We start from the raw sequence: 17,865 nt of genomic DNA, 5'->3' as shown, positions 1-17,865 counted from the left end.
AAAGGTCAAATCCACACACACACACACACACACACACACACACTTGGAACGGCACACACATTTCTAGCTTATCATTATAAAGCTTAACACCTCAGTGATTTATTTATAGAAAACATAGCTAAATGTAATCCAGTTGAGGCTCATTTGGCAGGAACTCATTACATGGTTTAGGGAAGCTGAGTTTGGTTCAGAGAATTTTTATCAGGGGAACATGGCTTTTGGTCTTACGGTTGATTTACAGTTATTCTGTCATAATTCACGAAGTCTCATGTTGTCCCAGAACAGTAACAAAATAATTCTGAAGACCATTCAGTTCATCCAAGTATTTCTCCATAAAATAAGTAGCAGACAGATTTTAGTGTGTTCCTCACACAAGACTATCCTATGAGCTGCATCTTATTTAAAAGGCTGCATCCTCTAGAGGCTGTATACGTCATTGAGGCGGTCTCATTTAAGTATTTTACATGTCATGAGGAATAACAGTCAGTTTTATTGTACATCCTTGATGACGTATGCAGCTTACAAATGCGACCTCTGGAGGACGCAGCCTCTGAAATATGCAAGTCATGTTTATCATGATTATGATGCTTTTGTTTGAAAAAAAGTCTTTGATTCTTCAGTCTACCTACAGAAGAAACAAAGCCATGCTTGTTTATAAATGAGAGAATTTACATTTTTGGTTGGCATCCAGTGAGATTTGATTTAAAGTAGGTAGCCTGTCATTCTCAGCACTTTTCAGCTGATTGCCTATAAACGTACGTGTTTACTTCATTTATTTGCAGCTGCATCTCCTTTTAAAGACTTCATACCACAGTGATGTGTTATATAAAACTGAACTGCTCTTCAGTAATGATTACCTGTGTGTTTATAAGGACAATTTCCTTTCATGGTGAGGTGCTTGCCCAGTCGTTCATCCATCAAGGCCATATCTTTGCTTATCTTTTGTCTTGTTCACATACAGACTGACAGCTGTGTGAAGAAAACCCTAAGAGACCTCAAGCCCTCTTCTAGCTCTATCCTTCTTTTTCCCAATAACCCACAGCTGCCAGTGTGCTCCCAAGAGCCAAACAGGCCTATTTTAGTCAGCTGCCAATGGGAGTTCATCCCTCAGGACCCTTTGCTTTGGAATGTGCATCTATGTATGTGTGTCTATTCATGTGGTGAGAACCCCCGGGCATCTAACCTCTGTTGTGATTTTCTGATCTGCAGTAAATGTGGCACACTTCCTCCAGAGAGCTGCTTCTTCAGTCTCATCTGCAGCACCGGATCCTTTATGGGTGAGGTTATGATGCACATCTCCCACTTACACTACAGTTTAGTTAGGTCGGTAAGATTTTTTCATGTTTTTGAAAAAAAATATGCTCACCGAGGCTGCATTTGTTTGGTTAAATATACAGTAAAAACAGTAATATTGTGAAATAGTATTGAAATTCATTTTCTATTTTAATATATTTTTTAAATTGAATTTATTCCTGTGATGCAAAACTTAATATGCTGATTTGATGCTTAACAAACACTGTACTGTTATCAAAGTTAAAAACAGCTGTGCTCTTAATATTTTTTTCATGGAATCCATGGTACTCTTTTTCAGAATTCTTTGATGAATAGAAAGTTCAAAAGAACAGCATTTTTTAAAAATAGAAATGTTTTGTTGCATCATAAGTGTCACATTTTATTAATTTAAAGGGATGGTTCACCCACAAATGAAAATTCTGTCATTAATTACTCACCCTCATGTCATTCCAAACCCGTAAGACCTTCGTTCATCTTTGTAACACAAATTAAGATGTTTGATGAAATCTGAGAGCTTTCTGACCCTGCATAGACAGCAGTGCAACTGTTATGTTCAAGACCTAGAAAGTTAGTAAGGACATTATTAAAACAGTCCATGTGACATCAGTGGTTCATCCATAATTTTATGAAGCTATGTGAATACTTTTTGTGAGCTAAAAATGAAAACTTGCTGCTGTGTCAGGCTAATTGGAATGCTCTACCAAAAAGCTCTGGGGATATTAACCTTCACATAGCTTTCTTATAGATTTCACTTCAGCTTTAAGCGTCAACTTCCTTTTTCCTCTCATTTACAGCATTCCCGTACATTTTTATTTCGATTTTGGAATTTCAGATCAATCTGTAGTTCACTCCCCAGTAAATGATTTCCATCTGCAGCACAGTGATTCACTGTCTGGGCAGCAATCAGCTCAGGAAATGACAGGCTTAGTGTGTTTGCATTTGTGTAATATCACCGCCACTGGTTGACGAACTATAAAAGGCCAACTATCTTCAACATAACGGATGTGTTTATGTTCACTCGTGTCAGATTTTTAGGGGAAGACATTATCATCTAAAAGCTGACAATACACACGGCTCATTCTCTAAACTTGCCCGGAAAAGCAATTGTGTGCATGTCACTTTGATATTTCACAACTCAAAAAAGCTGAGTGGATATGTGCACTCAAGCATTTATAAAATGAACGGTCGACGCAGTCGCTGCACATTACCAAGCGTTGCCGTCAGACACCAAGTGAGTTGCTGTTCAGGAAGGATGAATCATCTTCAGACATTATCTGAATTGAATTTGAATCACATCATAGCAAAAACAATGACCAGATAAACAAGAACAGAAATCCCCTTAAAATACAAATGTTAATAGCTAACATTTAGATATTTAAGCTATATTGGATCACAAAATCTTATTTTTGAAAAGAACCGGTGAGTCATAGTCATAAGATTAGCTTAGAGTGCTCCCTTAAGATGAATTCAGCTGTACCCTGTGTGAGCAGAGCTATACTTCAAGCAGATACTGTCGGTTACACCCGAGTGCAAACTGTACAGCAGGTCTGTGAGAGGAGAGACTTGTAAAGAATCATTGGTTCAGTGTGACCTCTGACCTAAGCGTCTGGGCCTGGTGGCAGTGTTCATGCTGAGAGCTGAAGGGCTGTATTGTTGTGTTCAATCCCACACCCTGTGTAACGATAAGTGAGAGTGTTCTCCTGCTGGGAGACTTGGGCTCTGCCTGTTTGCACAAGGAAATTACTGTTGTTCATCCAACAATACAAGAAAGCTGCATTCTGAATTCTTTTTGAAAGTGTTTTATATAACACCTGACTATCAAACAAAGCCTTCTCGAGTTCTACGTGATTTATTGCATCACCGTTCCAGGACAATACAATCTTAGTACAGTTGTTTACACTAAAAAAGTTTATAAAACGCAGTGCACGGCGCAATAAAAACGCACGCCGATCGTTTGATCAAGGGTGACCAGTGGTTCCCCAGGGCTGCATTGTTTTCTCCCGGCTTATATAATGTGCAGTGTTCCCGAATCTGAGCTTTCAAGAGCTCTTTTTGAAGTCAGCATGGTAGTGGAGGAAGCATCTCTCAGCACTATGCCGCTCTAACAGAGGGGAAACAGGGTGGAGAGAGTTTGCAGCAGGAACTGACCCAAGCTAGTTTAGGCTCCCATAGACCTTGTGACAGGGCTGTTGTTTACTTTTATCTCTTGTTTTTTGTTCTCTTGAGGGAATGCTGCACCAAGGTGAAACCCCGTGATCCATAAATACACAGGTGTCGTCACGCTAATGTGTTTGGGCTGCGGTATTTCCGCCACATTTCACCTCTTACAAACTGGAACCTTCTTTGAGCATAGATACACAGAAATTAGAGGAGATTACGTGACCGAGATTCAGTACTTTCGCTCCGCCTATCTCACATCCCTGCACCAGTACGAAAGTCCACAACACCAACCCCCTGACGCTGATTGGTTGGAACACTGTTTGTTTTTCTGTGGAAAGGTTGGTAGCACCGATTGTTTTTTTGGCATATCTCGGACCCTAGGCTGACCACAGAGACGCAGTTTTTTTTTTACAGCCGATTTATGGGGCAGGCAGCGAGCGGATCGTGAAGAAAGGTCAGCTGAATGTGACACTTTATGTTTCAGGCTTGAAATCGCTTATACAGCCTTTAACTATAGTAACCATTGTAAGCATTTTATTTTTTTGAGGTAAGGGATGTGTTGCCAGGTTAACAAAAAAGTAATACATTTGCACCCTAGAGGACACATAGAATGAATGTAGAGATACAGTTTTTTAGGATTAACAGATCTTTATATAGTTTCCATAATATACTTGTCTATCATCGTTGAATAAAGAAAAGAGAAGTTTAGACAGGGTTGCCAGGTTTTCAAACAAAACCTGTCCAATTGATACTTAAAACTAGCCCAAAAATAGCCCAATTGTGTTTTGAGTGGGGTCCCCTGGTAAAAATTCCAGGGGGTTAAAATACACGTTTTGTGTTTTAGCATTCCAGGGGCAAAATATATGTTATTGTTTTTTTTGTTGTTGTTGTTGTTGTTGTTTATGCATGTGAAATTTTTCACTTGATTTTTGCACTTTTGTTTTATTAGTATATTTTATCTATTTATTGATCTGTAAGTGAGATCTTAGAGTAGTACTTGAAAAGTCCTTGAAAGTCCCGTAATTTCATTTCACAGTATCTATAGGAACCCTATTATTATTTATACACCTGTTTTTTTTTTTTTGTATTAATTTTAAATCTACTTCCTTTGATTTCAAATTAGAATTTGAATTCTGCGTCCCTCAATTCAATTTCAGTTCAGTTGTGAATAATACACAACCCTTGTTTGCAAGCGTCCTGTCTGGCATTCCTAGCCTTCTCACGCTGTCATGTTGACGCCAGACCAATGACATGCTCAAGGCATATTACTTGCCTTGACCTTTCAAAATCGAAAATCTAGCTCAAGAGGCATTTTGAGGCTAAACGTTGCCATTAATGTAAAGTGTGTTTGATTGAAGTGGAACATAGCTTTGTTTGACTGTGAAGTGTAGTGGTAGTTACACAGCAGAAATAATAATTGTCCATGTCCAATGGGCACCATGTGTTTCTGAGTCCCCAGTTCTTGTGTCCTGCGGAACGTGTTTCCAGGATTCCAGGAAACTGTACTTACAAACACACCTACACACAAACATATACACAGACAGGCAGTTGGAAAAACCATGACCTTTTTTGACCTTTTCGTTACACCCATTTAGAAGAATGGGATTCGGGGGTTGTCCACAGCACAAGATGATAAAGTTTAAAGTTAGTCAGCGGTAGGCAGATATATTTAGCTGTTTGCAGATTGCTGTCTATGCTGAATTCCTATTGTTCATGAGCCCATATCCACTGAGGGCCCATTCATGAGGGAAACGTCAACAGTAGATGTTTGGGAAGGAAAACTGCAGCTGACAGCCTAGCCTAATGCAGTAAACAACCATTACGCACCACAGTTTCTGTTGCTGTTGTGCCATATCAGCTGGATTTGATTAAACAGAGTTAATTTCCTTCGCCTGCAGACTTGTTGTTTGTTTTTCCATGCTCGTAACTTCTACACCATGTTGTAACAAACATCCTAAATAAGGTACTACCACTTATATGTAGTTAGACCTTATATGCAGAAGACCAGCATGTGTTTTGTTTTGGATGCTGGTCCTCAGTGAGCTCTTGATCTGGCTTAATCAGACTTTCTTGATCAACCAGCTTCACCATGCTGGTTGACTTGCATCATACTGGTTAGAAACATGGCTATAGTGGTCTGTAAGCAAGACCAGCATTTACCAGCGTGTAAATTCATGTTGGTCCTTCTTGCAGTGTTTGGATACTATAAGTAATCGTGTCATGACAGCTTTAATGTTGACTAGGAGTGTTCTGGGAGGTGGATTGGGTTGAAAAAGGAGGGGTGGTTTATTGTCAGCCCCCCTTCCCACATCTGCCCCAGTCAGTTTTCATTAAGCATTAACCCAGCAGTAAAACAGTTGAGCAGACTGCAGCAGCGTGATTTACGTTAGCGATCTCAACATGGAGATTCTCTTTTATCCACTCTCTCCTCATCTTTCCACATTAGAATTTCTAGGGAAACAGTGAGTATTTTCTAGTCCAAGGAATACTGGAAGTAATGTTTTTCAAAGTAAGGCTGACTCAGTTGTGCAGAAGCCAGCTGGATTGGAAATTTGTTAGGTCACACTAACCTAGCAAGAGAATGTACTGTATGCCATCATGACTTGTTTGTACAAACATCTGATAAAACAAGAGCAAATTAACTTGTTCCTGTACTTCAAACGATAGCTTAAGATGGATTTTAGAAGCAAGTAGGATCAAAAGTGATAATAAAGACTTTTATGTTTTTACAAAAGATTTCTTGAGTAGCGAATAAACAAGATTTCTGATGGATCACGTGACACTGAAAATTGGAGTAATGACAGCTTTGCATCACAGGAATAAATTACATTTTAAAATATATTACAGTAGAAAGTGGTTATTTTAAATTTAATAATATTTTACTGTATTTTTTATCAAATAAATGCAGCCATGGTGAGCATAAGAGATTTTTCAAAAGCAAAAAAATAAAAGTTATAATATATTATTATAAAATAAATAGACTATATGTAACCCTGGACCACAAAAACAGTCTTAAGTTCTTGAATAAATAAGCTTTCTGTTGATGTATTGTTTGTTAGGATAGAACAATATTTGCCCCCCCAAAAAAAAAAATCTGAATTTTGAGAAAATCGCCTTTAAAGTTGTCCAAATGAAGTTCTTAGCAATGCATATTACTTACCAAAAATTAAGTTTTGATGTGTATATGGTAAGAAATTTACAAAATGTCTTCATGGAATGTGATCTTTACTTAACATCAATTAACATTGATTATTTTGTCCCATACAATGTATTTTTGGCTATTGCTACAAATATACCTGTTCTGCTTGAGACTGGTTTTGTGGTCCAGGGTTACATATAGGCTTCAGCATACCTGTGACCCCACAGAGGACAAGTGGTTTGAAAAATGGATAGATTGATGACATGCTATACTTTTGTGATTATGATAACTGGACTATATGGCTGTTTCAAAGCATATTTTGCAAAACCCTGTCACTTAAGATGAGCCAACCAGTCTTTCTGTGAAACTGTGCCTATCACAAATACATTAAGATGCTTTGCTGTTTTAATATTTAATATGTGTCACTACTTAAATTTCTGTAGAAAAAAATGAGATTTGCCTCATAGATATCATGCTACATGTACGTCATTGGAAGATTTCTCAATGAGAACGAGTTGAAGTCATTAAAAGAAAAGAGCATGTCACAACAGATTTTTCCAGTTGTTTTGAATAGCATCAACTACTCTCATGCTTCTACTCACCAAAGCCAAGTTTTGCTTTCATTTGGCATTTATTGAGTGTTACTTTTGGACCCTTTTTGTATTGATAACATTGTATACCTTGAATGAACTTTGGTTAACAGTGTTTGCCAATTTTGAATATAAATATGAACTCATGTACTTTAGAAATCTTAATGGTTAGTTCACCCAAAAATAAAAATTCTGTCATTAATTACTCATCCTTATGTTGTTCCAAACCCGTAAGACCTTTGTTCATCTTCAGAACAGAAATTACAGTATTTTTAATGAAATCCAAGAGCCTTCTAACCCATCAAAAAGTATTCTCGTAGCTTCATAACATGGTTAAACCACTGATGCCACATGGACTATTTTATCGATGTCCTTACTTTCTTTCTGGGACTTGAACATGTCAGTTGCTTTGCTGTCTATGGAGCATCAGAAAGCTCTTGGATTTCATTTCATATCTTAATCTGTGTTCCGTAGATGAAGGAAGGTCTTATGGGTTTGGAACGACATGAATTTTTCATTTTTGGGTGAACTATGCTTTTGAATGCTGCAAAACTGCAAAAAGCTGTTAATAACATTAATAAACATTTGACAGGGCATGTCTTATTGACTGTTGCAGACTGTCCAAATGGTTGGCACAAACGGTTTTGTATTTCAAGACCATGCCGTTGAAGGCTGCTAAGCTTTTCATTAGGAATTTTGCATGCAACATTTTAATTGTGGTGTTTCTTTATCAAATAACAGATTTTTTTGTTTTCCTCCCACTTATAGTAATGGTGATAGTGTTGCTACGCTATGCACATGTGATAGAGAAGCACCAGAACTGTGTGTTAAACACAGCAAGTCTCTCCACCGGCTGGATCTGTGCTGCAGGACTCATCATGGTCGGCAACTTCCAGGTACAGCTTGCATAAAACCTTATTTACTTGGGTCCAAAAACTGCATTACATCAGCACAGGAATTTTCTCCAGGGTCCTCAGGTTGAACATTTGACAGCAGAAGAGGAAACACACTCTCAGGCTTTAGGCTCTTATTTATGCACAGTGGCTTCCTGTAGAAACACTGGTACAACCGGGTGTAGAGCTGGTGATTTATACAAGACCAGTCAAATGTTTGGACACACCTAGTCATTGTTTATTAGCATTACTTAAAAAAAGTTTCCCAATAAATATATGTGACCCTGGACCACCAAACCAGTCATATGTAGCATGAGTATATTTGTAGCAACAGCCGAAAATGCATTGTATGTGTCAAAATGTCAAAAATCATTAGGATATTAAGTTGTTTCATGAAAATATTTTTAAATACAATATATCAAAATGTATTTAAAGGTGATTTTCTCAATATTTTCATTGTTTTGCACCCTCAGATTCCAGATTTTCAAATAGTTGTATCTCGGCCAAATATTGTCCTATTGTAACAAAGCTTATTTATTCAACTTTTAGATGATGTATAAGTCTCAGTTTTCTTTTTAAATTAACCTTTATGACTGGTTTTGTGGTCCAGGGTCACATATGGATGTATTTACTGCCTATTTTTGCCTTTTCTTAGCCTCAAAATATTTTACCTAGAAAAACACAAATTTAGTCCTGTGTGTCCAAATCATTGGCTCTCAGATCTTTGTTCATGCTTATGTTTCTGTTTGAAACTATCTTAGTGTGCAGTTATGTGCATGTGTATATATCAGTGTTTGGCAAGAGTTTTCTGTTAAATATTTCTTGAGAATACTTGTGTCATCCGTGCTTGAGTTATACTTTACTCCCGTTCTACCCTGGATCCTCCTCCAGAGTGTTTAGATGAACGATAAACGGCAAACTCCATAAACCCCCTCATGCAGAGCAACATGCTCCTCTGAGTCCTGTAAAACCAACATCCTTTACCTTTATTCATGAATCGGCGTGAGCCCTTGGCGACAGCGTCTTTGCAGGTTGAAATGTTTGGACGTTTGGCTGAGTGCCCAGACCGCTAGCAATGTGGGGAGGTTGGCCAACGGGGGCATCGCAGGTTTTTATGGGCCGGTTGCCATAGACACAGAAGGGGGGGGGCAACCTTTCTGCTGATAATATAAGCACCCGCATCTTAACTATGTACTCCATCAAAAGCAATGCATAACCTTATGTGTAGGAGCACAGGTTCAGACTTGTTTGTCCATCCCTCACTGAAGCAGCCTGTGTTAATGTCTTATTAACGTTCATAGGCAGGTGTTAAAAAGAGGCTTGAACCTTCGTCCTTGCAGCATAATGAACCTAATACATCTTATCAGCAAATTTGGTATTGACTTTGGTGTTGTTTTGGTTTTGCTCCCATGCATATTTGAAATGTTTTGAAATCAAGCAAAGCTACTCCCTTGCATTTCTTTAAGCTTAGTCCACTAGCTGGTCATTGAAACATTTGTTTGTTTCTTCCTGAGGTGGTTTGACGCACAAATCTTAAATTGTGTCAAAAATATCCTAATGTCTCTTCCGAATATGAATGAAGATCTTTGGTTCGGAACGACATTGCTGTGAGTACTTAATGACAGAATTTTTTTCCAATTTTCAAAAATTAAAATTTGGGGTTTATCTGCTTACCCCCAGGGCATCCAAGGTGTAGGTGACTTTGTTTTTTCAGTAGAACACAAACGAAGATTTTTAACTCAAACAAAGCATTGCAGTCTGTCAGTCATATTATGGCAGTCAAAGGGACCCACGGTTTTGAGAGTCAAAAAAACATACACAAACAAAACCAATTTAAACCCTGTAGCTTGTGACGATACATTGAGGTCTTAACACACGAAACAATCGGTCTGTGCAAGAAACTGAACCGTATTTATATCATTTTTTTACCTCTGAACCACTGCAATGTCCAACTGTCCTGAGCGTGTTCACAACAGCCGGTGCGTGATGAAGAGCAAGCAACCTTGTGCAGACTGATTGTTTCATGTGTTAAGAATGCAATGTATCTTCAGGAGCCGCAGGGTTTAATTTAGTTTTGTCTGTGTATGTTGGGTCCGATTTACTGCCATTATATGACTGACAGACTGCAACAGTTTGAGTCAAAAATCTTTGTTTGTGTTCTACTGAAGAAACAAAGTCACTTACATCTTGGGTGCTCTGGGGGTAAGCAGATAAACATCAAATTTAAATTTTTGGGTCAACTATCCCTTTAATAGAGGGACAGATGATTAGATGAACAGAAATCTCTTTTGCATTTGTGTTTTGGAACTACACGAAGTTGAAAAATGATGACACAATTGTCGTTTTTGGGTCAACTAACCCTTTAACCAGTTTAACCAGCTTCACCAGAAAGATCTTGAATACTCAGAAGCATCATGGACATTCATGCTGGTCTAACTCAGTCTTCCCAGCAGGGAAGATAGCTTTAATGCTTAACGTTTAGTCATTATGATAATACAAGACCACCCGCGCTGTGTGGAGAGCAACAGTGTGTACTGAGCAGAGCGATCCATGTTTGGGTCGCACATGTAAAGTCTGCAGTCTATTAGGTCACGTTTGCCAGCCCCCTTCCCATTCCGCTCTGCTGTTTTCCTCCATCTGTAGTCTGGAGCTGGTCAAGAAAAAAAAAGCAGTCTTCTTCTGAAGTCCCTCCCTCCTCCTCTGTTTGTGCAAGGAAAACGTGTATGGAACGTTCCTGCCCACTGCCTGCCACATTGTGCTCCAGTGAGGCCTTCATTAAGACAAGCTGAAATGTAACAGGGGATGGTGTTTGCCAAATAAAACTCCCTTAATTTCAGAGTAGTGAAAGCTGTTGCAGTGGATTGTAGATTACTTGTGTTAAAGTCCCCATGAAATCTAAAGGAGAGTTTTGTGACTTTTAGGTTTTGAGGTCTTTTGTATACTAGTGTGCTCTTTATTGTTGACTGAATTTTGCAGACACACATCAAATTTAGGGGTCTGTAATTTTTTTTGTTTGTTTGTTGTTTCTGGAAGAATGCTCTTATGCATTTATTTGATTAAAAAATACAGTAAAAACACTAATATTGTCAATATATTTTAAATGCTATTTATTTCTATGATTGCAAAGGTGAATTTGAGCAGCATTTCTTCAGTCTTAAAGTGATAGTTCACCCAGAAAAGAAAATTCTGCCATTATTACTCACCCTCATGTTTTTCCAAACCCATAAGACCTGTTCATCTTCGGAACGCAAATTAAGATATTTTTGATGAAATCTGAGAGCTTTCTGACCCTGCATAGACAGCAGTGCAAGTACCAGAGACATGGTTAAAATAGTCCATGTGACATCAATAGTTTAACAAAAAGAAAAAAATAATGACTTAATTCAACAATTTCTTCTTTTTTATGTCAGTCTTCAATGCACGTTCATGAGAGTACAACAAATACCGTCTTTTTTTTTTTGTGCACAAAGTATTCTCGTAGCTACAGAAATTTTCTGTTCCGAAGATGAACGGTCTGACAGGTTTGGAAAGTCATGAGGGTGAGTAATTAATGACAGAATTAGATTTTTTTTGGTGAACTATCCCTTTAAGTGTCACACGATCCTTAAGAAATCACTCTAATATGCTCTTCTCATTAGTATTATTATCAATGTTGTGCAGCTTAATATATTTATGGAAACCATGATACATATTTCAGGATTTGTTAATGAATAGAAAGCTCATCTTTTGTAACATTATAAATGTCTTTACTGTCACTTTTGATCTATTTAATGTGTAAAAATATCTTTTGAACGATAAATGTTTAAAATTTATAGTCTTTCTCTACTGGGAAAAACAGACCAAAAATATTGACGACTCAACCTGTGCTACACACGTTTGTTAGATTAGATGCTTTCTAGCATAGCAAATCATAGTTAATGGTTGTGATGTAACACAGTTTTTTTATTTAAGGAACAAACTCGTCAAAATGTCCTGTTCTAGTTTCAGTAGGAAATATGTCAACATAGGAAAGAACGCTGCTCTCGTAAAGCGAGTTCACAGGATCTTAGAAGTCATAAAATGGTAATCTTTACTTCCTTAATGTGAAATATTTCCAAATGAATGGAATATTTAACAAGAAAAATGTGTAGTAGGGGACTTGATTTTATCCATCAGGAATTGTTTGGGAAGTTCAAATGGATCCAGGTGCTTGGAGGGAAGAATGGCCCACCAAGATGGCCTGGTGACTTTAGCCAAAACAGATAATTGTTTCAGAGATTATCCTATTTTGACAGACTTGTTTTATTTGGAATCACACACACCAGTGATCATGCACAATAGAGTAAAAAAGTAGTAAACCGATGTAATTTGCAGATGATTGAATTGTCTTCATTGCAGTACAGTACAGCCTTCCAGAAGTTAGTTTTTTATTGTGAAGATTATATTTGAAAATTTAGACGTACTTATTTCATTCCCATCATCAACGTTCGATCCCAAAATTACTTTTTGGATCAAAAAATAGATTGCTCCATCCTTCCTGTTTCTACGAAATGGAGGGAAGGTTACTGGAAATGTGAGTTGAATGAGTCATGGCATACCATGTGCTGTGTGTACGGAGTACAGAGCTACCATGATCTGACAGGCGGGAGAGGCGGGAACAAACACGTGGCCTGAACGCCACATCTGCACCTCATCAGCAGGCTCGCCTGCCCTTCTGGAGCGTTGCTCCGCTGCGGTGTAGGATGACAAGGGCGCAGGCAGACTCTCATTATTAGCATCAGGAAAAGGGAAGTCACGTTATGTAACTCTGGCTGCGCTGTTTCTGTATCCAAAATTTGATAGAACTTGATAGTCCTGATAGTCTTGGAATTTAAGTTTTGGTTTTATTTCCACAGAACTGGATTGGGAAGAACAAAGCTTCTAAAAGTGTGTCCTGTTTTGTTAGGTACAGGTGTGCGGCCACCCTGTTCCAGCAAACCTGTCTGAGCTTGCTGAAAGAGCTGTGCTACACTACTGCCTTGTGTTAGCCCTATTCAAATGAGTCTAGTTTTTCTTTGCAGATGTGCTTTTAAGCTTGTCCAAATCGAATAGTGTTTTTCCTCACATAACCTTGGTGAAAATTAAAAAATATTTTTTTTGGCAGTTTTTAGGGATGTGTATTTGAACCCTTTCCAACAATGACTTTATGATTTTGGGATCCATCTTTTCACACTGAAGACAGCTAAGGGACTCATATGCAACTATTAAAGGAAGTTTCAAATGCTCACTGATGCTTCAGAAGGAAACACGACGCATTAAGAGCTGGAGGGTGAAAACTTTTGATTGAAGTTGTACATTTTCCTAATTTTGCCTACATATCATATTTTTTCTTTTTGTATTGCCCATCAGAAGCAACAGAATATGCTGCATGTTTCCCTGAAGTCAAAATAAGTTAAATGTACTCTGATCTTCAAATTCAGCTCACTCCCCGGATCTTAAAGGGATGGTTCGGAGTAGAATTGACTTCATTGCTATGCACTCCGAAGCCCATCTAAATACCCCATCCGAAGTTTTTTTTTACCTTAGTCGAACATTTATGGAGATATTAGAGTTTTTCGAATTGCTTGTTACAGGAGTGAATGGTACATGTGATGTATCTCGTAAATTGCACCACTAAACATGCAAGTTATCTTACCAAACTTGTACAGTAGTGTAAATAGGTTATGTACTCACAAAACGCTGCATCAGAACATTTGTAAGTCCACCATGAGTTTTTTAAAAACACGTTTTACCCGAGAACTACTAGTCTCAAAAACTACAAGTCGACGTCACTTCCCTGGTTTGAAAAAAGCACGTAAAAGTCCTCCTACTACATCTGTGTGCATGTCAACTTGGAGGACTTTTACGTGCTTTTTTCAAACCAGGGAAGTGACGTCGACATGTCGCCATTTGTAGTTTTTGAGACTAGTAGGGATCGGCTAAAACGTGTTTTTAAAACACTCCTGGTGGACTTACAAATGTTCTGATGCAGTGTTTTGTGAGTACATAACCTATTTACACTACTGTACAAGTTTGGTAAGATTACTTGCACGTTTAGTGGTGCAATTTACGAGATACATCACAGGTACCATTCACTCCTGTAAAAAGCAATTCGAAAAACTCTAATATCTCCATAAATGTTTGACTAAGGTAAAAAAAAACTTCGGATGGGGTATTTACATGGGCTTCGGAGTGCATAGCAATGAAGTCAATTCTACTCCGAACCATCCCTTTAATGCATTGTGTTTCCTTTTGAAGCATCAGTGAGCATTTGAACCTTCTGTAATAGTTGCAGAGAGTCCCTCAGTTGTCCTTAGTGTGAAAAGATGGTTCTCAAAATCATACGGTCATTGTTAGAAAGGGTTCAAAAATGCTGAAAACCAAAGAATTTGTGGGAACTTTTTATAATCCCAATCCCATCTAAATAATGCTTAAATGAGAGTTCCCGAGAGTGTTCCTGTGAGCATGTGTGCATGTTTTATACATGAGTGTGAATGTTTATGTTTATATGCGTGCTTGTGTGGTCCCCTATAAACATTTAACTACAGCCAGACGCGTGTATCTTACTCAGAATTGGACTGGATGAATCATCCTAAATACAAAAAGCATGGGGCTCTTCCTGTGTTAGACTTATTAGGTATGTGTAGTTGTGTTCTGTGAATACAGTTTCTCACTTGGTCTTAGGTCTGATGGGCTGACAGTTACTGGCTGCCAAAGCAAACTTTAGGTTCCTTCTACCAGCCTGTGAAGATTTTTCATTCTGCATTCCCAGAGGAAGAGGCCCCTGAAGGAAATGATACGGAGGGGCACGATGAATAAAATACCTATTGCTTATTATCTTCACACAGTAATTTAATCTGCTGATTATTATTTTTAAATATTCTGTGATAAAAAAAAATGATATGCAATTAATCATACCCACTGACTCGAATATGAACCTTTTTAGTGCAGTCAGAGCAATTCAAGCTTGAAGTACCACCTTTGTGCTTTTGCGAAGTCTACTATTACTTCTACTACAGACGATGTGCCTTGCCAAACCACACTTACTGAAAACAGAAAGCCCAGAATAAGTGAAGCTGTTCACACAGGACATGTACATGTATTCAAAAACAGCTGGAAGGAGCCCAGCAGAACAAAAAGTTGGAAGTTTAACTACTTTTAGCTTCTCTCAGCTTTCAGAGATGCTGAAAAACAGCAAGACGTGACTTGACTTGGATTAATTAGTCAGATATTATGTAATTTTATTAGGATTTGGATTTGACAGCTCAGGTATTTTATGTTGCCAGACTCTTAAATATGTTTTTATTGTTCTCAAAATACTGTCTGCACAAAAAGAAAGACAGAGAAATGGATCTACAAGTTTTTCTGTAAGGCAGGCATTCAACCACATGTTAAAGCAAGTCCATATGAGAGAAGCTCCTCTCACTTGCTAATTTGGCAGCCCAAGGCTTGAGAGAATAACCTGCACTTATGTCTGTTACTGTGGTTAGTTAAGAGTCTGAAGTGTTCGCCTGGATTTCTTTATAAAGTGCTGTCTCTCAAAGGAATAGTTCACCCCAAAATGAACATTTGTTGAAAATGTAGGGCATTTAATATGTAGATGAGTTTGTTTCTTAATCTGAACAGATTGAGTGTAGCATCACTTGCTCACCAATGGATCCTTTTCAGGGAATGGGTGCCGTCAGAATGAGAGTCCAAACAGTTGATAAAAACATCACAGTAATCCACATGACTCAAATACATCAGTTAATGTCTTGTGAAGTAAAACGCTGTTTGTAATGAACAAATTAATCATTAAGAGGTTTTTAACCTCTTAAAAACAGAAGCATTATTGTTGTTTATGGACAGAAGCAGTGGTTTAAAGTTAAAGGTTTAACTCAAGTTTTTTTTACAAACAAGCAGCATTTTGCATCACAAGATGTTTATTGTCTTGTGGATTATGGTGATGTTTTTATCAGCTGTTTGGGCTCTCATTCTGATGGCACCCATTCACCGCAGAGGACCCATGGGTGAGCAATGGGTGATGGAATGCTAAGTTTCTCTAAATCTGTTCAAATAAACAATCAAACTCTTCTTGGATGGTGTGAGAGTAAGAACATTTTCAGCCAGTATTTTGTTTGTGCAGATTAATGCATCAAGTGTATTTTCATGGCATAGATCACATGATCACAGTCTCATCCCTCGAGTTTGTTTCCCACAAGACAAGGAAGCTTTCGAGAGCTTGAATCCTTGTCCTTAAACCTGAGATGCATATTACATACCTTGCACATTACAGAGCTCAGAACATGTCTTTGTCATAATGACAGCGCAAGTAAGCAACGGGAACAGCGGCTCAATATTTAGACACTGAAGTGAAGGGGAAGTCTTAGCCTTAGGGGAACATACAGGATATCATTTGCTGAGATAATCAGTGGTTCGATGACAAAGCCTGCAGTTGATTTATGGTTGCCAAAGTTCCTCCTGCAACACTCGATACTTTGCTTTTGTTTGTGTGACGGAAAAGAGGTAGAAGAGTAAATACAGATGAAGTTATTAAAAGGGATAGATGGAGGGATAATGACATGTATTGTATACTGTCTAATTTTATTGACAAAATGAAATAAAATGATACTTTTATTCAACTAGACCAAAAGTGAAAGTAAAGACGTATGTTTTCAAACTAATTTTAAGCAGCACAAGAATGCCATCACATGAAAAAATTACAGAAAACCGCTGTAGTAATATTTCACAATACTGTAATTGTGAATGATAGGAGACTTATTTTTAGTTATCACAGACGTTTCGTGAGGTTTATAGTGGAGTTAATGGGGTTCATTGTAGTTGTGGGTGTTCTTCTGCCCTCTGCTGGTGGTGGTGTTGTATGTAATGTGTGATGTGGCATTGTGAACTCCCTTTTCTCTGTCATCAGCTCTCAGACTATAAACACACCACACTGTCATATGTTGGCGAGCATTTAAAGCTTGCAGCTATAAAAAAAAATTCTGCATAAACAGCAATTTTCTTCCGTTTCCCAATATGTTCCATGAATTTTGGGACTGTGGTTTTATAACTAACCTGATCCGCTTAGACTTACTGTATTGACAGATTTAACCCAGCTTTCATTGTTTCATGTGCAAAAAAGTAAAAGCTGTTAAATGCACATATTTATGTATGCATGTCAATTTGTCAGCTTTTGTGAGCAAATCGTATTTGTAAAATCAAGTAACTAAGATTGCAGATTAAGTCTATAAAATATGTGTGCATGTGTTTTCAATATGAGTTTAATGTGTTGCAGTGTGTGGTTTTAATTAGTCCTTCCTGAACTGATGTTCATTCTAGTTTGTACTGAACAGTTTGGGCTTTCTAAATGTGATTTTTTTTCACAGCTGGGAAAATGGGAAAAAATCCAAGAGATGTGGCTATTTTTAGAACTTTAAAACACTCCAGTTTGTTTGGGGTTTTTCCACTTTAAATAAAGGAAAAATACAGAGCATTTTTTTTGTAACCATGGATTTCCTCCACGCATGACATGCTGAAATATACCCACAGTATGTGACGTGTTGTTAACCGTATCTGTAGTTTTGATTGGTGGATTTGTACTCACTGTTTTCTGTCATTGTGTTCCTCACAGGTGGATAACGCCAAGGTTCTTCACTATGTTGGAGCAGGGGTAGCCTTCCCCACCAGTATGCTGTTTGTGTGTCTGCAGTCTGCGCTGACCTACCGCCTGGCGAAGACTCAGGGAGAATACAATATGGGTCATTTGCGCCTCATTATGACCCTGCTGGCCTTTGTGGCCTTGGTGCTTAGTATC

At 38.1% G+C, this 17,865-nt stretch overlaps 1 protein-coding gene across 1 annotated transcript in view; it reads left to right on the top strand.

The window, feature by feature from the left end:
* Positions 1–17,865, top strand: part of LOC141325453 (transmembrane protein 150A) — a 39,115-nt gene that overhangs the window by 11,848 nt on the left and 9,402 nt on the right. Inside the window, exons 4-6 of the mRNA XM_073834142.1 lie at positions 1,210–1,277; positions 7,951–8,078; positions 17,683–17,860. Coding sequence (XP_073690243.1) covers positions 1,210–1,277; positions 7,951–8,078; positions 17,683–17,860 — 374 coding nt within the window. The remainder of the gene's footprint in view (positions 1–1,209; positions 1,278–7,950; positions 8,079–17,682; positions 17,861–17,865) is intronic.

This window comes from Garra rufa, chromosome 2 (assembly GCF_049309525.1).
Source record: "Garra rufa chromosome 2, GarRuf1.0, whole genome shotgun sequence".
Lineage (NCBI taxonomy): Eukaryota > Metazoa > Chordata > Actinopteri > Cypriniformes > Cyprinidae > Garra > Garra rufa.
Note: the sequence above shows the minus strand (reverse complement) of the source record. Positions and strands in the feature narration are given on the sequence as shown.